The sequence below is a fragment of the Clarias gariepinus genome, chromosome 19, assembly GCF_024256425.1.
Source record: "Clarias gariepinus isolate MV-2021 ecotype Netherlands chromosome 19, CGAR_prim_01v2, whole genome shotgun sequence".
NCBI classification, from domain to species: Eukaryota; Metazoa; Chordata; class Actinopteri; order Siluriformes; family Clariidae; genus Clarias; species Clarias gariepinus.
This window is the reverse complement of record NC_071118.1, coordinates 12,126,221-12,151,813: the sequence shown is the minus strand read 5'-3', so window position 1 is coordinate 12,151,813 and position 25,593 is coordinate 12,126,221. Positions and strand designations below refer to the sequence as shown.

The 25,593-nt window shown below is 36.1% G+C and overlaps 1 protein-coding gene across 1 annotated transcript; it reads left to right on the top strand.

Moving 5' to 3' along the window:
• The first annotated feature begins 7,506 nt into the window (after positions 1–7,506).
• On the top strand, positions 7,507–19,779 carry pold3 (polymerase (DNA-directed), delta 3, accessory subunit). The gene is made up of 12 exons (XM_053477992.1): positions 7,507–7,613; positions 8,810–8,865; positions 8,951–9,053; positions 9,217–9,256; positions 9,803–9,935; positions 10,544–10,784; positions 11,968–12,040; positions 12,119–12,302; positions 12,506–12,609; positions 12,719–12,798; positions 16,132–16,207; positions 19,229–19,779. Exons 1-12 carry the CDS (start codon positions 7,557–7,559, stop codon positions 19,444–19,446), a joined length of 1,365 nt encoding a protein of 454 aa, XP_053333967.1. The 5' UTR covers positions 7,507–7,556; the 3' UTR covers positions 19,447–19,779.
• Positions 19,780–25,593: the final 5,814 nt, after the last annotated feature.

Below are 25,593 nucleotides of genomic sequence, written 5' to 3'. Positions count from 1 at the left end.
TCTCTTGGTGGGTTAGGGTGTATAAGCGACCCTTCGGAGGTGATGATCCTGGGAGAAGGTCGATAGGGCAGTCATACGGTCGATGTGATGGAAGCGACATGGCCCGGGTCTTGCTGTAGACCTGCTTGAGATCATGATACTCAGTGGGGAAATATCCAGAGTCTCCTCAGGTTTGGCTGGGGTGAGGAGTGCGTGATGCGCGGAGCGAAGGCATGATGTGGCACAGGAGGGGCTCCAACCCGTAATGACCAGCTTGGTCCAGTCTATCTTGGGGCCATGGAGAGTTAACCAGGGAAGGCCCAGGACAAGGGCGGCATGAGATTTCCTTATCACAAAGAGACAGATCTCCTCAGAATGATTTCCTGACAACCTTAGAGTGAGCAAAAGCGTTCTGTGCGTAATGTAAGGGAGGAAGCTCCCATCTAAGGCCTGGACTGCCAGTGGAGTGCTCAGAGGTTTGTAGGGAATCCTGAGAGCCCTGACAGTAGTGGAGCTGATCGGGTTTCGGTCGGAGCCGGAGTCCACGAGAGGTACGAAGACGTGAGTCAATCCTCCCCGCGAGATCCATAAGTTTGTGGAGGTCAGAGGAAAGTTCGTAGGCGACTAGCTCTTCCTTGAGTGCCTTTGACAACCCTAACAGAAAAACGTCTGCTAGGGCCCTGTCGTTCCATCCATAGCATAGTCATACGCGGAGCCTTGGCAAAGGCGCAGTAGTCTGGTCCTGGCCTCCCTGCCGACATGACAGCGGTCAAAGACCTTCCTCATCTCCCCCAAAAAGTTCTTAAAGCTCTCGCAGCATGGGTCGCGAGCGTCCCTGAGGGCCGTACTCCACTTCCGGGCTCTCCCGGTGAGAAGCGTGATCACCTAGGCCACCTGGGACCTTCCTGAAGAGAAGGTAGAGGCTTGCAGTTCAAAAATTAGCAAACATTGGGATAAGAACAATCTACAGGTTCCCGTTCTCCTCCGTAGGTGGGAGAGGCTGGTACGCGTGGCTCTCGCGGGGGCTCTGGTGTTATGCCCCGAGCTGTAGGCGTCTGGAGGTGCTGCACGCAGGCCGTGACATCAGCTAGTGTCTGCCTGGTGGTGGCGAGCTCCTCCTGGTGTTTTCCAAGGAGCGCTCCTTGATTCCCCAGTGCTTGTCTCATTTTGTCCAATCCTGCTGGATCCATGATGGCAATATGTAGGTATATACATATGATTTCTTTGAACTAGACTTCTAAGGAGAATGACTGTAAAACATACATCTTCAATAGAAAAAAAAAGTGAATGTTTTTTTTACTTTTGGTAGAAACATTTGGTAGCCATCTGTAGGCTTCTGGTGAAGTCCTGGTATTACGTCCCCAGGTCTAGGGTCCCAGGGCGTAATAACAAATAGAATCTTAAACAACAACTTTCGTCTTTTTTTCTCTTTTATTTTTCACACACACACACCGGAAGCTCTTGGCTTCAGGGTTGGGCCAAGGCCAAAACAATAAACAAAAACCCTGCCCTATCTCCTCCCACAAACTAACTAAACTACAAAAAAATCTAAACCAAAAACACAGGGCTAAACTATCTCCCTAACTAAACATACAAAAACAGGAGAAAACGGGTCTAACAAAAATGGCACCCAACCCCTACTGCTTCCATTAAAAGAAATGTATATACAAACAAAAATAACTATTTACAATATTTACAAACACAATTAACGAAAACAAAAGAGACCACCACTCACAACTCACACCACACACACTCACAAACACTGGCGCGACCCAACAGTTCTATTTTCGTAACCGCACAAGCCAACATTCCAACCAACAACACCGCACGCTTCTGGCTTTCGTCTGCGACCTTAAGGCGACGCGCCGGTCCCAGGACGACCAATCACCGGGCACGTCAGCGCACGTCCAATCAAAGCGGGGCCACCTGCAAAAAAGGGAAAGCGAGAGAGAGAGCGCACGTGCACGCCGCCACAAGCATCCGCGCCTCTACACGCCTACATGCCACTATAATAATAATAATAATAATAATAATCTCCTTAATAATTCAGATCCCTAATGAGAGTTTAAAAACTGCCTGAGATGACATGAGGAGGAAACCTTAAGGGAGAAGCCAGATTCAACACTTGATAGTGAAATTCTAAACAAATAACTGTACAACTATAATAATTGTAAAAACTTTTTAACAGGTGTAGAAGATCAATGGCAAGCCTCACATTTTTAATAAGGGAACTTCACTAAAAGATGTTCAGTATAAACATATTTAAATGTGAAGTAGATTAGCTCAGACTTGTTTCTCAAAGAATAGACTTTTACAGCCATGGTTATTGGGTACAAATCTACATTTTTCAAGTAAGATTCTTCACTGAAGACTTTGACATAAACTGTTTTTGAGAAATGCAAATGGTAAGGGTTCCCATGTGGAATCATCCACAGCAGCAGAAACTGAGCCACAAATGCACAAATTCCAAGAATATGTAGAGCATCAGGTTAAATCAAGCATATCCAGATGGCAGCACATTTAAGCATTTTACCACACACCATCCTGTGTATGATTCTGTGTGCGACAATTAGTTTTTAATCTTTGCTAAACTTATTACATTCATTTATTATGGCTTCTGTTTAAAAGGACTAGCCACACTGGAACCTGAGATACTGACATTTTGCTGAACATACATGACCTGTGTGAAAATAATTTTTTTAATTCAGTAATTTCTTAGTGTGTTCTTATACTGGATATTAGTAAAGAAGGTTTAGAGGTTGGAAACTTGTAAAAAGAGCAACAGGTCCTGTTGTTAGTTATTTGTTAGTAAGCTTCCCTGAACATTCTGGCTTTATTTATTTATTTATTTTTTACAATAAAAAATTTATTATATATTTTTTGTTACAAAAAATAGATTCACTAATTGGAACTGTGCAAATAAAATCTGTTTAAATTGTTATAATAGGCTGTCTGAATTAGATTAAAATTGGAACCATCACGATTACATTGCATGTGTTTGAGATCAGCTCTTTTCACCACCACGATAATTCGTTGCAGCCCCTGTCCTGTGACATACTGCTATAAGTCCCTCTCACAGTGCCGCTGAATGAATTTGATTAAGAACAGCATTTCTATTCATGCAACTGCATAATCCAATTCTAAGATGGTCATCCAAACCTATATCACCTCATTGGAGTCACTCCTCCCACCAGAATATGGGAAAATAAAACTGCCTAAACAGAAGATTAGGTCGAGTGGAGTATTCCTATATGAAGAACAAATATGAAACCTCAGTGTGCGCTGCTTTTGGTCCTGCTGATCATCTTATCACTGCACTGTAAGTTTTGTTGCCATGCTTAGGCCTTATTGTAATCTGTATGTACTATATATTTTTTTTATTCTGAATAATTTGCATAAATTGTGTTACTATGGGGAACAACTACATAATCGCTGTAAAAATGTAGGTAGTAACAGAAAGTATAAAAACCAAGGCTTTTCATGCAATACTTAAGAAAACATGCATTGTTAAGGGATCAAACATTTTGTTTAAGGAACCTAATCCTATTTGATACATTAACAATAACTCCACTTTATATTGGGCCTTAATCACACCACACCAATGTGGAATTTTCTTCTGATAACTATCCCTCATGTGTTTTCTTTTTTACTTGTGCTTTGTTTATATGGGTACAAAATAAATCTCATTTGATTTAAGCAAAAGGAAATGAAGCTGTGTCTTTTCCTTGGAGTTGTGCTGCCCTCAGTGGAGTTTGCAGACAAGGAGCATGTCTGCCTTCCGAACTCTACTTCGGACCATTAGGGTGTGGGAAGGAATCTTTGTGAGTATCTTTTTTTAAATCAGATTTTCAAAATAGTCCCATGCATAGTGTATATATATATATATATATATTCAGTATCAAAAAAATCATGTTCTTGGTAAGTAATATTGACAATTTTTTTGCACTGTCACTATGTACTCTGAGTATGTTTTTTTTTCCCTTGCCAGATGCTGCGTGTCGTATTTTCTTTGATTGCAACAAAAATTAAATTAGAAGGGGTGGTACCTGAAGTGCTGCACAAAATGGGAAGTTAATAACAAACACTCCTGAATTCCAGTCCTGGAATAAACAAGTAAATCCTGGAATAAACAAGCTTTTCAAATGAAGTAAATATGTGTATGTGTGAATGCAAATTGACAATTGCAGCAGCTACTATTGTTGCATTGTGTTGCTGAGTTATTTATGCATGGTTCATGCATTCAGAATTAGGTCTGAATAATGCTCTAGTATACGAATTAAAATGTTTTAGACTGTGTATAGCATTACATGAAAAAAAAAATATGGTGTTTAATCTCATGGGCAGGTACATAACTTTTTTTTTGTTAGATTGCATTCATACAGTAGCTCTACTATAAATTCAAATTCAAAGTTCATTTGTCACGTACAAAACCATACCCAGTATGAGATGCAATGAAATCCTTATACCACTTTTCGTGACCTAAAAAAAAGGATGAAATAGAATAAGAAGGTAAGAAGAGGACACTAGAAAAAAGAATGTAACTAGAAAAAGAATGTAAAATATAGAATATACAAATATGCAGTTAGAATTAGTTCAATTTAATTTTTTAGAATTAGTTCAATTTTATATTTTTTATTTTTTTATTTAAATTTTTAATTGTATTTCTTTTATTCATATTTATTTCTTATTATACATGTAAGCTTTAATTCTCTTTTTAAGGTCACTGGCGGTCGTATAAGCATTTCACTACTGTGTATGACTGTGTATGTGACAAATAAAATTTGAATTAAATAAAATTTAAAATAGAAATGTGATAAATTATATGAAATGTGCAAAATAATGCCATGTACATATTACAGCCACAGATAGAGATACAAATATCTCTATTTTTATAAAGCCTCTCAAAGTTTCAGAAACTGAAATAAATAAATTAATTTAAAATAATTTATATTAACTGTCAGACAAGTACATTCAGCTAGTCATGTTAATTCATTTAATTACTTCATAACGTTGCTGAGCCTAACCCTCACCATATAAAGCAAATTCAGATCATGCCTTCAGTAGCCATTTTGCAGAATATATGCAAACGCTGATGCACCCATCACTTTTTTCTAAAATTGCCTCACTTTCATTATTGAACATAAATGTAATTTCTACTATTGGCTTTTTGCAATGCCAGCTGTTTAAATTATGAGAGCATGCCAACCCAAAGAAGCCCAATCCCTCCTCACATTTGAAGGTTTTCACAAAATTCCAGTTTGTCTGATTTAGGACTAGGTGGCCGTATCTTCCTTAATTTTGCATGCACCACCCAAAAGACTTTCAGTTTTTATATAATTATATCCAAGTCACTACAAAATGAAAGGATATGGAACGTCATAGCAAATATTTATCAACCTTGGCACAAAATTCAAGTTATGAGTATTTGTATTTGTTTGGGGCACATGATTTTGTAATTTGTATTTGTTTGGGGCCCCTTCCATGATTCCTTTTTCTAGTCGAAAAATGAGACATGCCATGATGAACAGCATTAAAAAAATTATGTTGATAAAAAAGATTAACTTCTCCAAATATGGCCCACAGCTAGACCTAAACTTACTTCACCAAGAATTAACTGCGTTTTAAGGTCTAAAGCAGTGAATCATAAAAAAAATCTTTAAAAAAAATATGCAAACCTCAAAAACAGGATGGAGAGCTGATTTTAAATGGAAATGATTGGTCACACAATTCAAGAGTTATGAAGCTTTGTTTGTCATCTGAAAAAAATGAATTTCCTCATAGGAATCCATTCATTTTTGCATTGTGAAATCGGGCTACATTCTCAGTGCGCGAGTCACACATGCATCAGTTTAGATTTTTTTAGTCAGACCAGATTTGTATTTCATGACGTTTTACATTTATAATTACAAGTGACTTTTATCTGACTTTAATGGGACAAGTCTGTCCTGTAAAATAAAACCTATACCTTACATACGTCTTTGCTCGCACCATCTGGGCTAAAACACGTCATGAATTTGTGTGACCACTTATTCATTTTAAACAATGGATGCAACTTCAGCAAAAATATTTTTGAGATTTTGCTCTGGAGAATGGCAAGAAGTTATTCAGCTGTATTTGTTGCGGTCCAGAAGAAGCAACAAAGCCAGATGACTTGGTTTAGCTGTTTTAAAAGTTATTGCTACCACTGCAATGAAATCCCCATGTGGTCGGTGCTGACTGAAGTATAAATTTATTATGTTTATGTCTTTAGATAGAATATGTATGCAACATGTCCTGTGCTGCACATTCCACTGCTACCAACATATTTGGTCCATCTAATTAATAGGGTGAGTTGAATTGGTGTGTTAAAACAGAAAGACCAAACTTAAAAAAGAATGCAGGACAGGGACACTATGGGTCTGGGAACCTGAAATCTGTAACCTAACTAATTACCAGTCAAATTTTTGAACACAAATTTGGAATTATTTTCTACATTCTAGAACGATAATGGATTTTTCCCCCCAAAACTAGGGAATAACAGATGGCATTAGGTAATTAAGTAACAACAACAGTCAGTTTTAAGACATGAAAGTCAGATGTTCTGGAATAGTTCTTGCAAGGACAGTATTGTTAAGTGCATTTGCAACACTCATCAGGCACCATGATGAAACTATTAAAATCATTAATTAAGAGCACCTCAGATTATAGCAGTTATGAAGGCTTTACAGAGCATACTTTGCAGACACATCTGTAGCTGTTCCAATGAGATTATTGTATATTTTCTTCATCATTGTTATACAATTTAAAAAGCAATAAAAATCTGAAAAGACCTTGGAATCAAAAGGTGTGTCCAAATTCTTGATTGGTAGGGAATGCAATACCAAAAATGCATATTAAAAATCGGTTTATATTGAGTTTTTGTGCGTTATAGCATTGTGCCCTATGATGGAGTTGTGTCTCATCAAAGGAATGTTCCAAACTTATGCTCAGTGTTCCCCTAAATTGAGTCCTCATCTCTGAGAATAAAATACTTAATAAAACTCACTCATCTTCTATACCGCTTTATCCTGTATTCAGGGTCGCAGGGGGCCTGGAGCCTATCTCAGGGGACTTGGGGCACGAGGCAGGGTACACCCTGGACAGGGTGCAAATCCATCGAAGAGCACACACACACACACACATTCACTTAATGAAACACACTTATCGTCTGCCTACATGGCATTATTCTGTATACAGTTAGGTAGATTTTTAACTACTTTTGCCACGCATGCCTGGCAACTTGGGTTGACCAAAGTGTACGGTATAAAATAGGTTTAGCTTTTTGTATATAATAAAATGCATACAATAAAGCATTTGTTTATACTATATGCTTTATTATTTTAATTAAATTCTAGAATGTATACAGTACACGTAAAACTCCAACAATCCGTCTAAAAAAAATGTGGAATGTGTAGTTTGTCTACTTCTGGGGGATTTACCATGGAGCTGGTAACGCCGACCTACACGTGACTACCCACGTGATCGGAAGTAAATAAAGTTCCCGCGTTGTTTCATGCAGGGAAGAGTTGTGTTTCCAGGGTGATCAACTTCGCACGACCATGGATGATCTTTATTTAGACAACATTGACGAATTTGTTAACGATCAGAATAAAATTGTAAGTTCTACAGTGTAATTTTCAGTCATATGATCGTTTTTCGAGAAAATTCTGTTTATTTACCGAACACTTGAAAAAGCTAGCTAGCACTTCAACTACCTGGGTTAAATCCATGAAATTTGACAGGAAAGTCCTACTTGGGTATTTATTTGACATTTGGACGAGTGGAAAATACTGTTTTTGCTTTGTATCACTAGTTATCTGTACATGTGGAAATAATTGTTCGCTTATTGGCGCCGTTTTCCTGGGTTCATGTGCATGTATTTTGCCTTAAATATTATAAAGTAGAGATTTTTTTATAAATGTTACTAATGTCCTGGTTTTGTGTGCCTTTCTGATTCTTTATTATGTAACTCTTCTAGGGAGGCAAATATATTAATTCTAGTTTAAACCTGTTGAAATATGTAGCCCTAGAGTAATGAGAATCTAAAAAAAAGACGATGATGCTGAAGTTATACGCATGCGCAGTCAGACTAAATGCTGTTGGAGATTTTTGTATTCGCTTTGTGTTCGTGTTTAATTCCCATTTCCGCGGTTCCAAATAAAAAGGCTTAATTGAAACGTATCCTATTTTCCATTAGTAGTGTAACTGTATGGAAAATAAGTTTTTTTTTTCAGTGTCAAGTGAGGATTAAATAACACAATTCCCTTATCATATGTTTAAGCTAGATGTTCTGTAAAGCTACTAAATAGCTGCTATATATTAAAGCATTAATTTCAGTGCATTAGCATGTAAAATTATAATATTTAACATGTATTGAGTAAGCATGCCAGTATATCTCCTTTAATAACATGTTCTAGTTTTTTACAAAACAGCAGTTTGCCAATTATTTACTTTGAATTAATAAGTTTATTTATGGTATCACTTACAGTATATCATGCGAAAAACATTAGTTCCTTCACTTGCTTTTTCCCCTCTTTCATAAAACTAATGGGACAACATAAAAAGGTGCAGCTTATTATATGGCCAAACACTATCAAGTACAAAGCTCGGTTATGAAAACCTTACTGTGATGCAAACCTTGTTTTACAAATACAATGCAAGACTTTTTTTTTGTCAATTTACATTGTTTATAAATACATATGCTGTTCGCTCTAATAGTTAAAATACTAAGTCACTATGATATACGGACCAGTTATTTTCTGCCAATATATTTCCTTATTTATTTATTATTAAACAAATGGCTTGTTTTCAGGTCACCTATAAATGGCTGAGTCTTACACTTGGTGTCCATGTTAACACGGCTAAACAGTAAGTCTGTCTCTTTGGTGAAAACCTCAACATTTACTTTTAACTAAATGATCTTGTAAGATTGGATTTGTTGGACTTGTTGCAGAATGCTGTATCACTACATAGAGCAGCGACGGAAGGAAAGGTCTGGAAGCACTCTGCATGCAACTTACTTGGTGTCTGGGAAGTGCTTGGAAAACGGCAGCATGGTGAGCTGGGACATGCCTTTTTGTATAAAGTAACAGTTATTAGAATTGCATTTTGGCAATTTTTTTTGGACAAATAGCGCTGATTGTGGGAAAAAAACAGTATGCTTCGTCAATAGTATGTATGCTAATACTACATTTTAAAATGTTCTGTTATTTCCTCTAGTGTCATAAGGTATCGGTAGTCCGTGAAGACAAGCTTGAAGGTATGTTTCTTTGCATTTGCATTTTTTTTTTTGCAATATCAGTGACTATAAGAGGGGAAAAAATAAATGCAAGAATAGACAGTTTAATATGGTAAATGTAAATACTATATTTATTTCCACCTCATGCAAATGATGAAAACTTGATGATTTTTATTTATGTTGCATATTGATTTATGTGTACTTAAAACATCAAACTTTTACATATTTATAGTAATATAAATAATAAATAAATGCTGCTTTACAAAAGTTCCACAGCTATATATACTTTTTACCCCCTTTATATGGTGTGTCACCCATACAAGTCCTTTTTTTAGTTTAGGAAATTGTAATAATTACGTAAGATGCCATGCAGCTAGAGCTGTTTCTATGTTTCTGTGTATATTTTCATGTTCAGTGTATTCGACACTGAGTAATGAATTATGCGTGTTTATTCTTTATCTTTTTTTCTATCATACTGGTGTTAATTATTAAGCATTAGATCTTGGTGTCAGTTTTTTTTATGTGTGAGCAGATTCCTTTGTATCCTAAATCTTCAACCTCTTCCAGATGTAAAATCCAAACTGGATGTGACAGTTAGTGTGCATGTGTACAGCGTGCAGAAAGCTGAGCTGAAGGACAGCGCTCCCCTTTACAGTACTGACTACGATGCTATGAAAGAGAACCTTAAAAACTGCAACAAGTATGTGACTTTATTTATTTTTTATGATTGGTCAGGTTTATTTTATTGTGGTTGTTTTTGTTCACCTTCCATGAAATAATTATTTCATTCCTACATCACAATATACCCCAGGTGTCGAAAACTACTAGAATATAGCAGCAGTGAAGGTTATTATTATTATTATTATTATTTATTTATTTATTTAATAAACATTTTTTTTATTTGTATTATCTTTTTTTTTTTTTTTTTTTTTTTTTTTTTTGCAATAGTATCCTATTCTATATCACATTTTATTTGTTTATTGCACAAATATATTAAATATTACTCTTTTAAGTTGCTTAAAACATTTTAAAATCATTTAAGATTCTAAATATTTCTGTAAAAGAACTAGGAAAGTTGGTCAGGTTTAATGGCATGCTGTAATCAAGGCAAATCTTAACTAATCACACATTTTATTTAGGTATACAAAATGATGCAGAGATTTGTAAATGTTTAGTCAATCAGAAAGGGCTATTAATAGGGGAAAAGCATTGTGTTTTCTCATACCTTAAATGGATCCCCATGACCACAACCATTTCTGAAACATCCTCCCTAGCCTTTTATTCCAACAGAATATTAAATGTTTGCAGGTATAGTGCGATTCGATGTTCTGCTGCAATCCAGAAGTCAACATCAGAGTTACAAAGGGCTCAGGAAAAGGTTGTGTCTGCTCCTACTGAGGCCAGTAAACCTGTCGTCAACAACACAGCACCTGCATCCAAACCCACTTCCAAACAGGCGAAAGGCATCATGGGAATGTTTGCAAGTAAACCAGCTCCTAAAAGTGAAGAACAGAGCAAGGAGGTGAAAATGGAGCAGGTAGATGTTCCTGTAAGTAATCGGTCATAACACAATTGTCTCAAAACATTAAATTTTATTTTTACTCCAGATTTTCTTCTCACTCCAGATTTCTTTGGCTTGTTCAGTACTGTACAAAATTCTTGAGCAAGCTCTGTTTTTTTTTTTTCACTATTAATAATATATTGTAGATTAAATTAAGGACATGAAAACAAAGGTTTACTGTGCCTGGTGCTTAAAGACACAATTAGAAAAATGGTTGTTTATTTACAGTAGCAACCCCAGCAGCACTCTCATTTCCTCTCTCTTCTGTTCCAACAACTCAACATTCAGCATCATCCAGCCTGATCATCTGCACCTGTTTCTCACTGGTTCATGCCTTAAGTTTTTTTTTTTTTAATTATTATTATTGCTATTGTTATTTAGAGGCGACTGTGTCGCTTAACAAACAAAACATGTTCCTCTGAAACTTGTCAGGTAAAGGGATTGGACTGAAAATGAGCACCAAAAACATGCCAAAATCGAAAGCCAAAAAAAGTCATCCGGGGAGCCTGTAGAACTATTCCTCAACACTACATTAACACTGCATTGAAATATTTAAAAAAGTCAGGCTCTTTGAAGGCAAAATATGAAGAAATGAGGGCTGGCTTAAAACCACATATAAAGTGTTAGCTTTTTCAAATCTGGTTACCACCAATATAATTTATTCTGAATGGTGTGCAGTAGCATATGTGCCAGTATTGCCTCTGTCTGTTTTGAAGCATGTATTCCCATAGTACTGATCAAAGCAGGACATTCACTGCGTGATGAAACTAAACCTTAGTCTGTGGCTACATTAAAAAAAAAAAAAAAAAAAGCTTTTCAACAATGGTCCACAACAATATATAACAGTGCTAGAGTTATTGTATTAGGAAAAATCATAACAGGATCAGAATGTGGAAAGCTCACATGTATCCCAGAAAACTTGCAGCGGTACTGCAGCCAAACCAAATATTGACTCCAACAAATGGCTGCTTTTTTTTTTTTTTTTTAATTAACCTTTCTGTCATATGAGTTTTTTACACTTTTAAATATTAGACGTGTATAAAAGTAATGGCACCAATTCCGCGGAAATACATTTCTGTTCCTGGTAACGCAACACAATGTGTAAGGCACTGTATACAATTCAAAATTCAAATATAAAGTCTTCTTGTAATAATAAATGTTCCTTTTTCAGGCTGAGGGACCCAAATCCAAGGTGTCTTCCAAAGCTAACACTATGAGCAATTTCTTTGGGAAATCAGCAGAGAGTGAGTATTACAATTTCTATTTAACTATGTGACCAAGCTGTTTTAGTCACTGACTTGCTTTTAATATGTGATGTACAGAAAAGCTTGATAAAGCAGACAAAAACATAAAAGTAAAGGCAGATGGGGGTGAACCACCATCATCAGCAGCAACCACAGGGAGCAAAAAAGAGTCTTGCTCTTCATCCAAATCTAAGCAAGACGTAAAAGATGAATCGCCAAACGAGGCTCAAGTGATTCAAAATGACTTCAAAGAGACCCGAAGGTAGGGTTTAGATATTTACTCTCTAGAATGAACCAGTTTATGTAAGACCATCAGGCAATGTAATTATATTGCTTCACATTACTTCGTAAAATTAATGTGAAGAAGTTTAGACAATATTAATATTGTGTTGTTTCGAAAGCTGTTTGTACAAGTGCAGTGTTTAAATTTTTGCCGTGACTGCCATCAAATTTCTTATATATCAGTAAAACAAAGCGTCTGGAGAATAGTGAAGACGAACAAGTGGAGGGTCAGAAGAAAAAGAGAAGGAGGATAAAAAAACCTCAGCCTGACAGTAGTGATGACGAAGGTAGGTGAAAATTTGCTGGAATTAAAACACTGATCCAACAGCAGGAAATCTTGCAGTTGGTATTTCGGTGCAAACATCCTGATCGACAGTGTCATCTTGTCTCTCTTAGTAATTCCAGATTCTCCTCCTGCACCTGAATTACAGACACCAAGCCCTGAAAAGCATGTAAAGAAGGAGCCTGGTTCACAAGTAAGAATCTAAAATGTTGAATGTTCACCAGTAAATCGTGGTTGTGTTTTTTTTTTTTTTTTTTTAAAGAACAAGCAGTGAATAAGTAGTGTTAGAGTGTTGTGCAGTGAATTAAGTATTAAATACCATTTTTTTTTTTTTTAGTTAGTTTATTGTTTTTTAGGTTATTATTCTGACATAAAATAAGGGTGGTATATGGTGAAGAAAAAGGTAACCCATTCTGTGCATTACATGAAGTGCCTTCATTGATGCATTATCTTTAGCATTTACAATCGTACTGGAGCTTTATTAAAAGGCTTATGCTTTTTTGCATTTGAAGCTAAAATCATGGTGAGAGGAAATGCATGTACAGTATAAAAATGCTTTGCCATGTTGCTTATTATGCAGAAAAGGTTTTTAATTTGACATTTCATCCCCTTGTGTAAAAAATGTAAAGACCTTTATTTTTGTTGAGGTATCCCTGCAATATTAAAATTTTTTAGAAATTGTTTAAAGTAAATTAAGTTTTTGTAATAACTATTTATGTTCTCAAAGGATTTTCTTATTAGCAGTGTTCATAAATATGTGGGGCCAGGATTAGTTCACTGGTCTGAGGTCAGATTACAGATCAAAATAAGATGGGTTCAAACCCTAGCACCTCCACGCAACCACTGTTGGGCCCTTAAGCAAACTGCTCAGATGTCTTAGAAGTCTCTTTGGATAAGGTCATATGCCAAATGCCATACATGTAAATGTCTAGCTATTGTGAGACTAACTGTGACAAAAAAAAAAAACCTGTATTTGGCTTTAAAATAATTACATTTTATACATAATTTATATTTAAGTTATATATATTTTATTTATAAATAATATAAATATATGTTTTTAATATATATAAAATTTGGTTCTTAAGCAGCTTTCTGAGTTCGATTCCCACCTTGGGTCTGTCTATGTTCTTCCTGTGCTTGGTGGGTTTCCTCCCACAGTCCAATGACATGCAGATTGGGTTAATCGCCGTTCTTAAATTGCCTGTTGTGTGTGAAAGTTAACCGGAGGTCTTACCACAGTCATACAAACTAGTACAATGAAAAAAGTACAATGTCATCATTGGCCTCCATGGTCCAAGTTGATGGATGAATGGATAAAAGTTGCTTATATAATGTGTGTAAATAGACTACCGTTCAAAAGTTTGGGGTCACTTGCAAATTTCATTGTTTTTGTTTAGTGATTTATTTTCTACATTCTACAACAATACTGGGGATTTAAAAACTATAAAATAACACATATGGAATTATGTAACAACAGTTAGTTGTTATTTTAAGACACAGGTCAGGCTTTCTGTAATAGTTCTTGCAAGAACAGTATTGTCAAGTGCATTTGCAAAATTTGTCAAGCACCATAATGAAACTGGCTCTCATGAAGGCCATCCCAGGAGGGCGAGACCAAAACCTACCTCTGCCGCAGACGAGAAGTTCATTTAGAGTTATCAGCCTGAAAAATGACCAATTAACAGCATTTCAGATTAGAGGCGTTATGAAGTCTTTACAGAGCATAAGTAGCAGACACATCTCAATATCAACTGTTCAAAGGAGATTAATGCATCTTTTGGACGATTCAGCATTCCTTTACAATGTCTAAAGAAATAAAAATCAGGAATGATCATGGAGTTAGAAAGTGACCCCAAACTTTTGAACGGTTGTGTATGTGTGTATATGTATGTGTGTGTAATATATATATATATACACATACATACATACACACAGTGAGGTCAATAAGTATTTGATCACCCTGTGATTTTGCAAGGTCTCTTACTTAGAAATCAGGGGGGGTCGACAATTTTCAGCATACTGTAGGTCCATTTCCACTGTGAGAGACAGAATCTAAAAAGAAAAATCAGTAATCACAGTAATTCACAAATAAATTGTTAAAAAATGTATACAATGTGATTTCCGGATTTTTTTTTATTTAGATTCTGTCTTTCACAGTGGAAATGGACCTATGGTGAAAATTGTCGACCCCCCCCCCCTGATTTCTAAGTAAGAGACCTTGCAAAATCACAGGGTGATCAAATACTTATTAACCTCACTGTTTGTACAAAGGGGGAAATAAGTATTTGATCCCCTTCAGATTTTCTATGTTTGCCCACTTACAAAGAAATGAAGGGTCTATAATTTTTATCATGGGTTTATGGTAAAGGATTGTGACCAAAAATCCAGAAAAAGCACTTGATACAAATGGCATAAATTAAGTTGCTTTTCAATGAGGGAAATAAGTATTTGATCCCCTACCAACTAACAATAATTCTGCCTCTCACAGACTGGTTATGTGCTCTTGTGGTACACATATTAATTTAAGAAGGTGCTCCTAACAACTATGTGGTATGTGTATTAAAGACACCTGTCCACACAATCTTTATCTTCTGTTTAAACCTTACCACCATCGGCAAGACCAAAGAGCTGTCAAAGTAAGTCAGAAACAAGATTTTAGACCTGCACAAGGCTGGAATGGGCTAGAAGCCATCAGCTAGAAGATTGGTGAGAAGGAGACAACTGCTGGAGTGATTATTTACCTATGGAAGAAATACAAAGTAACCATTAATGGCCCGATATGCAAGATTTCATCTCATGGAGTAAGAATAATCATGTGGAAAAATGAGGGACCAGCCCAGGGCCCTGGGAGGAGGAGCTTGTGAATGATCTCAAGGCGTTGGAAGCACAGTCACCCAACAAACCATTGGTTTGAACTAACTAGTTATTACCCTGGTTAACCCAGTGTAAGTATGTATCCAATGATGTAAACTTTAAAGCACTTTTTGTAAGTCGCTCTGGATAAGAGCGTCTGCCAAATGCCTAAATGTAATGTAAATTGGTAACACAATACGCCTGCATGGATTGAAATCCTTGATTCCTAATTTATAACACTTGTATCCTGTGCTTTTTCTGGATTTTTCGTTGATATTCTGTCTCAATCCTTTACCATAAACCTATGATAAAAATTATAGACCCTTCATTTCTTTGTAAGTGGGCAAACTTAGAAAATCCCTAGGGGATCAAATACTTGTTTCCCCCACTGTATATATGTATAACTGTACAACATCTTTGGGCAAATATCATGTGCTTAAAAAACAAAACCAGACCTCAAATACATTGCCATAAACTTTCATGAATGTAGCTTTGTGAAGTTCTCATAAAACAGGCTTAGTCAGCCCTGTAGTTGTATTTAGCCAATCTGACCCATGGTTTATCTTTAACAGACTTTCCTTTAACCATCCTTCATTATTCGTAATGTTGTTTGGAAACAATGTAAGTAACATGCCTTTAATTGCTGATGTGCATATGCTCTTATTTACTGCAGAGCTCTGAGGGTAGTAGGAGGAAGAGGAGACGGGTACTGAAATCCCACACATTTGTTGATGATGAAGGCTGCATCGGTAAGTAACAGTTAATATAGTTGGAATTTTACAGATCATGTAAAACACACACACACACTGTATATATATATATATATATATATATATATATATATATATATATATATATATATATATATACAGTGTGTATCATGATAAGTGGGAAACATAAATCTCTTTTTATGGAAACATCTCATATAAATCTGTCATTATACTGCTAGACAGCGGTTTCAGGAAATCATTCAGTCATCAATCATTGTCAGTCACACTTATGGACAATGCTGTAAAATTTCTGTCACCTGTTAATGGTTATCTGATAATTTTCTTTCATTATCTTGTCGAACAATTGAGAAATTCTGTCATATCTTGCAACGAACATTTATTGCTACTTTAAACTTTTTTTGGCATTGAAAGTGATAATGAATGTGAACTATATATACAGTGCATCTTGAAAAATGTCTAACATGTACAGTATCTCACAAAAGTGAGTAAACCCCTCATATTTTTGTAAATATTTTATTATATCTTTTCAAGGGACAACGCTAAAGATATGAAACTCTGATAGAATGTAAAGTAATTAGTGTACAACTTGTATAATGGTGTAAAGTTGATGTCCCCTCAAAATAACTCAACGCACAGCCATTAATGTCTGAACTGTAAGACACTTAAGTAAGCACAAATTTCTGTATCAATGTGACATTACATGGAGGAGATCAGCAGCCTGTGGCTCAACTAATGAGGTTTTCTTGAAAACCAGGTTGCTTTGATGGCAACCCTTAACTTGTTGGCTCAGTTGGTTTTCATCTTACTCTTAACACCGCATAGATTCTTTATGGGGTTCAGGTTAAACACGTTTGCTGACTAATTAATCACTGTAATATCATGGTCAGCAACCTAGTTAGTAGTAGTAGTTTTGACTTTGTGAGCAAGTGCTAAGTCATGCTGAAAAAAGAAATCAGCATCTCTTTAAAGCTTGTCAGCACACAAAAGACTGAGTTATTCTAAATTCTCCTAGTAGACAGCTGCATTGAATTTGTACTTAATAAAACACAGTGGACCAACACCAAGTAAATGACATGGCACCCCAAATCATCACTTGCTGTGGAAACGTCACACTGAAGTTCAAGAAACTTGGATTCGGTGACTTTTCACTCTTTTCCTCTAGACTCTAAATGGACGATTTTGGTCCACTGAGCATTGGTCCAGTACTTTTGACTCCTTAGCCCAAGTACGATGCTTCTGACATTGTCAGCAATGCAACAGTAAGCCCATGTCCTGAAGACATCTGTGGTATTTAATGCACTGACCCCAGTCTCACTCAATTCCTTGCGAAGCGCTCCCAAGTTCTTAAATTGGTTTTGATTGACAGGCTTCTTAAAGCTTCGGTCATTCCTAGGGTTGGGTTTCGTTTAAGGTTTTTCCGATACCGGTGCCAAATCGATACTTTTAAAACCGTACCGATGCCAAAACGGTGCCTGAGTGATACTTTACAAAAGCCACAAAATGATGGTGGATGACTTAAGAATACATTGAACAAAAAAAAATGTTATTGAACAAAAAATTTAATGCTTAAAATTGAACAATATATTAAAAGTTTACCAATGGTAAATGGGGTCACTGTTGTAGTACTACTAGTACTAGCTGGAAAGCCATAAACCATTTAAACTATAAACAACTAACTATGAATAACTATAATCCATGTTACATTAGTATTTTACAAATCGTTTGACCATTTGTTAGCATGAATGCAAGATTTGAATTTTGCAATTAACATTAAATTAGCCTACGACTAACCTGCGAAAAGGCTGCTGTCGTCATCATAATCGGTGGACTCCTTTTTGCTACGGTTGGTGTGACTGGGGCTGGGATCGTCCACACTGAAAGTCCCAGCTGTTGTCCGCAAGCTGTCAAACATGGTGCATCTCTCTGCTTTTAAGTTTATTCCGTGTGCCCTCAAATGTTTCATTAGATTTGATGTGTTTCCCCCTTTACATGCAACTTCTGTGAAACATTTGCTGCACGTTGCGGCGTCGGAATCCTTTCTTAGCCACACTTTCGACCGTTTAGTTTTAGGCGTTTTAACGAAAGTTGTTTAATTTAGCAAGCTAAGATAGCGGTAGACCTCCTGCTGCTGTCAGATCAAGTTAGTTGCTGCCTTCACGCGCATCTCAGATGGTCTCATTTTCTGGTGATTTTTGCTTTTAATTTTTTAATCTAATCTAATATACTTTTACTCTACAAAAATAAAATGCATAGCAACATTACTGCAACAATGTTTTGGATTTGTGTTATCAAATCTTTCCGAAGTTCTCAAGATTTTTCTAATTAAAGAATTTATTTTTCCGATTATTTCTGACACCCTATGAATGCAGTATTTAATCATGTGTGTTTATAAATCTAATGCTTATTACAACTGTGTCATCATAGCTTCAGAGAACAAATATTTAAATTGACAGTTCAGGCATGCAAATGGCACTGAAATGAGGCACTGAAATTTGCGTTCTACCGGTTATATAGGTACCAATGCCGTATTGGCACCGATTTTCGGTACCTAACCCTAGTCATTCCTATTGTTTTTCAATTTTACACTTCACTTCATAATGTATGCATTATAACAGCCATGTGAAAGAATAAGAGCTGGATTTTTGATTTTCATGAGCGTTAAGCTGTAACATTAAAACCAATGTAATTTTACATTACATATTGCAACTCATAAACTGTTTCACAATACATTTAATAAGTCTAAAATATGAGAGTAATAGGAAAAAGGAAAATTAACCGTTTTATAATATTTCAATTTCTTGCCTTTTTTTAGATGTACAGTCTATATAATATACATGTGAAAAATACACTACAGTAGATCATTTGTCATATTCTATATTTGTGATTGAATAGAATGGAATGAATATATTGAATGCTTTATTTTTCTGTCTTTTTTTTGTTGTTGTTTTTTTTTTTGTTGTAAATACTGGAAACAGTTTGGTTAAGCCAGCCCCTCTCTGCTTCATGGCATAATTTGGTTTCCATCTGTGTTTAACTTAGTGACAGAAAAAGGCTACGAGAGTGAGTCTTACTCTGAAAATGAAGCTGAACCCAAGGCAGCCACTCAGCCCTCTGAGGATTCAAGCTCACTGAAGCAGTCACTTGCAAGGATGGACGAGGAGAAAAGGGTCAAAGAGAAAAGTCAAAAGAAGGCTCCTGCTGCTACGAGTAAACTGACAAAACAAGCTTCAATCATGGGCTTTTTCCAAAAGAAATGAACTTCTTTTGTGAGCTCTCTGTCCTTGTACATCTGTGAATTATTATTACTCTTACGGCTGGATATTTTTTGTGTTGGACTTCAGTACAATAATAAAACAGTAGGTGTCCCTGTAAGGCTTATCAGGTTTTTTGCCCCTTAGTCTTTTTACAGAGGAAACAACTGAGATGCTGGGAACATTTTTGTCATACCTGTACAGTATGTGGAAGATTTTAATCACATATTATTCCGTCACTGAATACTGAACATCTTTGAAATTGATTGATATTTTTTGTCATCCAGAATATCAAATTTAAAATATATTAAACTTTCATACTTTCATTGTCACATTAAATCGTTTCTATTTTTAGTCTCACTTGCTCTTTTCTGTACTTAACTGGGACTTATTAATGGATTTTTGTGCCATATGGAGTTCCTAAGGATGATTTAATTAGTTCAGAAAGCTTGCTTTTTTTAGGGTTTATTTGCTTTTTGCAGATTGCCAAAGTTTTTCCTTTTTTCCCCTGTCTTTTTTTTTTTTTTTTACATTTCTACATAACGTCAGTCTCTGGCACAGTTCTTGGCTTAATTTCAGTGGGTTGTGATTTATTAAAACAAAACTGACAGTTTGGGATGGCATGGATTTGGGAATGTGTAATGAAACTTCTCTGATCTGCTGCCACATATGTGACTTTGAGCTTTTCATGCCAACCAGAACTTTTCCCCGAACACCATTTTGCCCTGGCAGTGACTGAACTTTATTTTTATAGAATTTAATCAGTGAATATTAAAGGTTTTAAAAGAACACTTGTGCCAAAAATTAAACGTGCACCAAATGTAGTTAATCATCCAGAATCTTAGGTTTTATACTGAAGTTGTTGCTAAGTACAGAAAGCTTATAGCCTCCAGTTTAGCGCTGTATAAACAGCAGAGCCTTAAAATTTTTGCTTGCCATAGTAATACTATTTGTAATAACTATACAAATCGAATATGAATTTCAAATTATTAACTGAATTATAAAAGTAATTTTGTTTCAACTCAGAACCTTTAATTATTTATCCCTTTTTTCACTTTCCTAAAGGTCATGGGTCAATTCAGTTGTGAAAGGTTCTTAGGGTAATGCTCAGAACTTCGTTGGGTATCATTGGTTAAAAAGTGGTCCCTGCTGTCAATGGGGAAACACTTTTCTATACCAGGTTCTCTAGTCGCCTTGCACCTCCAGACTTGTTACCCGTCCCTGTGTGCATGGAGTTTGCATGTTCTCCCCGTGCTTGGTGGGTTTTCTCCGGGTTCTCCGGTTTCCTTCCACAGTCCAAAGACATGGTAGGTTACGTAGGTTGATTGGCATTCCCAAATTGCCCGTAGTGTGTAAATGAGTGTGTCTGTATGTATGTGTGCCGTGCGAGGGATTGGCATCCTGTTCAGGGTGTACCCCGCCTTGACGCAGTAAGAAAGACCCATACTTTGAAATCCCATCTTGTTGGGTGGAGGGAAGATACTGACAGAAGAGTCTTCCCTTAAATGTAACTGAAGAAATTAAAGTTATTAAAAAAAATGTTTTTGTGTTTTATCTACTGTCAGGAAGTCCACTTACCATGAAGAGCAGGGATATTTAACCCCAGTACTGGAGGGCCAGTGTCCCGCACATTTCCCCTCCCACTGAACTGAGTAATAAACTGGAAACCCATTCCTTGCCATAGGAAAAGCTACTTCTTTGGTCACCAATACTCCCTCCTCGCTGTCAGCCGGGCAATGATAATGGTGACACAGCTTAATAATTTGTTTATAATTTACCCTACCATTAACAAGTGGACACACTTGCTGCTGAATTGGCTTTCTGGTTGATTTGTTTTACCTATATACTTGGCCCATACTTTATCTTATTACTCTCTAGTGCTCTTTAGAAAAATTTCATTATGTAGAAATGCTTTCAAAGGCATATTTGTTACTATAAGTAAAACAGCTGTTAGGTTTTACTGTTTTACTGAGCGTGCTGGAGAATGAGTTCTTCTGTCAACTTTGTAACACTTGCTTTACCAATTTACAGCACCTTAGATTAGAGCCTACATAAATGAACTCTTCTTGAGTTCAAGTGACAGACATCAACATCCACTGTTTAGAGGAGACTGCATGAATCAGGCCTTCATGGTCAAATTGCGGCAAAGAATTGCTTCGGATGAAAACCAAGCATAAGAGACTGTCTTAGTCCAAGGAACACAAGGAATGGCAATTATATCAATGAAAAACCGTCCTTTGGTCTGATGAGTCTAAATTTGATATTTTTGCTTCTAACCATCAAGAGTGTGCAAATCTGTCATCAAAGCGAAAGGCGGCTACTTTGAAGAATCAAAAATATTAAACGTATTCGGGTTATTTAATAAACTTTTGTTGAGTGCATAGTTTCATATTGGCTCTTCCATAGTTTTAACAGACATACAGTACCAGTCAAGTTTAGAAACACATTATAATTTAAAGGTCTTTCCCGATTTTTTTTCTACATTGTAAAACGATACTGAAGGCATCCAAAATTAAAACAAAAAGGCTTAATACATAAACACAGTGCATCTTTAAAACATTTGTTTAAATTTTTTTTTTTTTATTGTTTAATTTAAAAAAGTAAATTTCACATATTTCAGATTCTTTGCAAATAAATAAAAGATTTCAGGCCTATTTTGTTTTAATTTCAGCTCAAAAATCTATAAGCTCAAAATATTAGAATATTTCATTTATTGTTTGAGTAAATTCCTATTCGTACAGTATTACTATTAAATTACTACAAAAAAAATTCCTATTAGTACGATGTATTACTCGGGCTAGTTCAGTAGATGGATAGGGAAGATTGCTGACTTGACAGGTATGCAGAAAACAATCGTCGACACAGGCAACAGGGATGGTAAACCAAAGAAATTCATCATTGAAAGTTAAGCATTTCATTTAACAGTCAAGTTCTCAGGGTGGAGAAAGAATGGAAGAATTAAGGGGCATTGAATCCAGGTTGCTGTAAAGTCCCGTGAAAAGTTTCTATACACAGTGATAAGTCTGGGTGCCATGTCATCTGCTGGTGTTGGTCCGCTGTTTTAACAAATTAAAAGGGAAGCGCAGCTATATACCAGTAGAATTTGGAGCATCTGTCTGATGACAAGCTTAATGTAAATACCAATTTCCTTTTTCAGCAGAACTTAGCACCAGCCCAAAGTGCCAAAACTACCACTAACTAATATTACTATCACTAAAAGTGACTGATACAGAATTATTGTGCTTGATTGGCCAGCCAACCCAACAATAAAGATGCGCTAAAGGCTTCAAAAGCAACTTTGACTTTAGTAAGCAGTACTACAGGCTAATCGCCTCCATGACATGCTGCATGAATGCTATAAGATCAAGTATTATTAACAATTTTTTTTTTTATTGACCTCAGGAAATAAGTGCTACAGTATAAGCTGTATTCACAGCTTATAGTAATATTTAAGTACATTTTCTGTAATTTTTTTAATGATAATCAATGACCACCTTTTGCTTTTATTACGGCATGCGTCTGCAGTGGCATTGTTGCCATAAGCTTATGTCAACATTTATTTCCATCCATCAACATTAAGTCCATTTCTCTCCAGTATCTCTTATTGGTGATGGGAGAGTCGGAGCACTGTGTAAAGTCTTCTGCAGCATTCATAAATATTCTCAATAGGTGTCACATTTTTATTTTTTTACCTATTAATCAAGTAAACACATCACTGTGAGAAAAAGGATTATCAATATGAGACACTCCCATTGAAAAAATTCAAATATTCAAATATTACCTAGGTGTGAAAAAATAATGTGAAATACCACCATATGTGGTGTTCCATGTGCGTTTTCTCTGATGAATATGTGTATCTCAGCTCTGCGTATCTACTTTTCCACAGCTTACACAAACCAAAGTCTGCTGCATGCAGAGGTAAAATGCGTGAGGTGCCTGCTCTGGATCACTCATTGTAGTGTTGTTTAAAACACGAGGTGCCTCTGTGTCTCAGAGAAAATCTGTTGCTCAATTGCATGGCTATCGTCGGAAAAATAAGCTGGGCTACTTCAAAGTGCTCGTGACTTGGCATTGGGGTGTGTAAGCGCGATTAACTGTTTCCAGGTTTGTGTTCAAAGGTGTACTCAAACACAGGTCGAGCTGGATCTCATCTCCTGATGCTATATTCTAAATTAGATCTCAAAACTGTAATATGCACAAAACAAATTTTTCATAGCAGTTTTTAAGATGAATAAAACAATACACTAGACATTTAACATGCACAAGTGATTAATGATATTTTGTCCAAAAGGCATAACTGCATTGTTTATATATAGTATAAACTTTCCGTTGTTTTGTTCCATTCAGTGCTTTTGCCCAGTGTACGAGTTTAGCTTAACTCTCTTCCTTTTGCCCAGTTACACAGATGTGGAATGCATTTTTTAGCCCAGGTGGAATAAATCAATAGGCATTTTTAAAAATATATCAAGTGAATCCACATTATTAAATTCAAACTGACTTCAGGCTATCTGAAAAGCCATTAAATATGAAAGTGTATTAGCACAGCGGATTTTGAAGATTTTTCCCCAAAAATATCTTAAATTAATATCTGCAGCATTTGTATTCCTTGGGTATTTATTTTTAATAAATAAAATCTTCCTGTCAAATTTTTAAGTTAGCTTCTAATATTGTATATGCCACCGCATCTTGAAACCAGTCCTACCAAGCACTTCTTTTTCTCTCTTTTAAAAATAATTTATAACATATTGTTCCTCCATTATGTAAACCTCAAATAAAAAAAAGGTTAATATTTATACAGGTTAACTTGCTTCTAAATCCTTGTTGCTATTAGAGAGTTGTCTTTTTTTTTTTTACATCCATGCAATTAGAGTAAGACACCAATAAAATAAATAAAACATTAATTTGACACTATAAATTCAACACTAGGCAGCACTGTGGCATTGTGATTAGCACTGTAGCATTTGCCTTTGGGTCTATGTGTGTGGAGTTTGCATGCTTTCCCCATCCTTGATGGGTTTCCACCAGGTATCTCGGCAGTCCAAAGGCAAGCAGATTAAGGTAATTGCATTTCCAAATTGCCCGCAGTGTGTGTGTGTGTGTGTGTGCGTGTGCACTTGTGCCCTGAGATGGACTGGCCTCATGCAAGGTTCACCCCACCACGTGCCCCGAGTCCCCTGGGATAGGCTCTAGGTCTCCTGTACTCCTGTACAGGTAAAGCAGTTACAATCAATAAAAAAAGTCTCTCATTCTGTGAAAGCTCAGATCTGTGAAGTGATTTTACCACATGGTAATCTGGCATGATGTGATCTAATCTTATTTGGCTTGTGGAAGATTTCTCTCTGTCCAAACTGGAAAATATGTATAAAATGACTTTAGAAATGTGGAAGCATATTGTACTCCTGGGATTTTGGGAGTGTAGTGTCACAGGCTATTTTACTGTGTGTGTGGGAGGGTATTAGATCTCCACATCTGGAATAATCTTTGCAATTCAGAAGGTTAGAAGTTTTTTTTTTTTTCGAACACGTTTTTGGATCAAGAATGGAGTTTTTAGATGGTTTATGAACATCATTAAACAGTACTCAGGCAAGTTCTGACTGCACCTTAGACACTACGATTCTCATCCATCAATGTGTCAGTGTGTATGGGATAACCATTTATCATTATGCTTTTGATATGACATTTATGTGGAAACTGTGGTTTGGTCTTCCATGCCTTTGTAGCAGAGGCTAAACAAATAAATATCACTAATTTTAGAATAAGATACGAATTCGCAGAACAACTGACAGCACTTTTTTATACTCTACCAAATGCTTCCCTTTTTTTCATCACTTGATTAAATGTAAGTGTTCGTTTGTGACCCACTAACAGTGGATATCACTCTGAAGTGTTCCTGACATGCAGCTCGCTACCGTCTGTACTTCCTTGGCATGAATCTGATCACCAGCTGAAACGATCAGTGCCCTTAATGAAGCAGAGTGAGAGAATGTAACCAAAACAGCTCTCTTAAAAGATTTCGGAAGTATTTTGATGGCATTAATTTGTGGTTTCCTTGAACATCTTAATCAGCTATAAAAGCAAACACATTAGAGTTAATTGCTTTATAGCCCCGGTTTGGCGCCCTTTGAGTCAGAAGGCCATCTCATTTCCAATGCT

Coding starts and splice junctions, on each gene's coding strand:
- pold3 (XM_053477992.1), top strand. CDS start 7,557: ATGGATGATCTTTATTTAGACAACATTGACGAATTTGTTAACGATCAG. Junction 8,866..8,950: donor CATGTTAACACGGCTAAACA/GTAAGTCTGTCT, acceptor GACTTGTTGCAG/AATGCTGTATCACTACATAG. Junction 16,208..19,228: donor TGATGATGAAGGCTGCATCG/GTAAGTAACAGT, acceptor TGTTTAACTTAG/TGACAGAAAAAGGCTACGAG.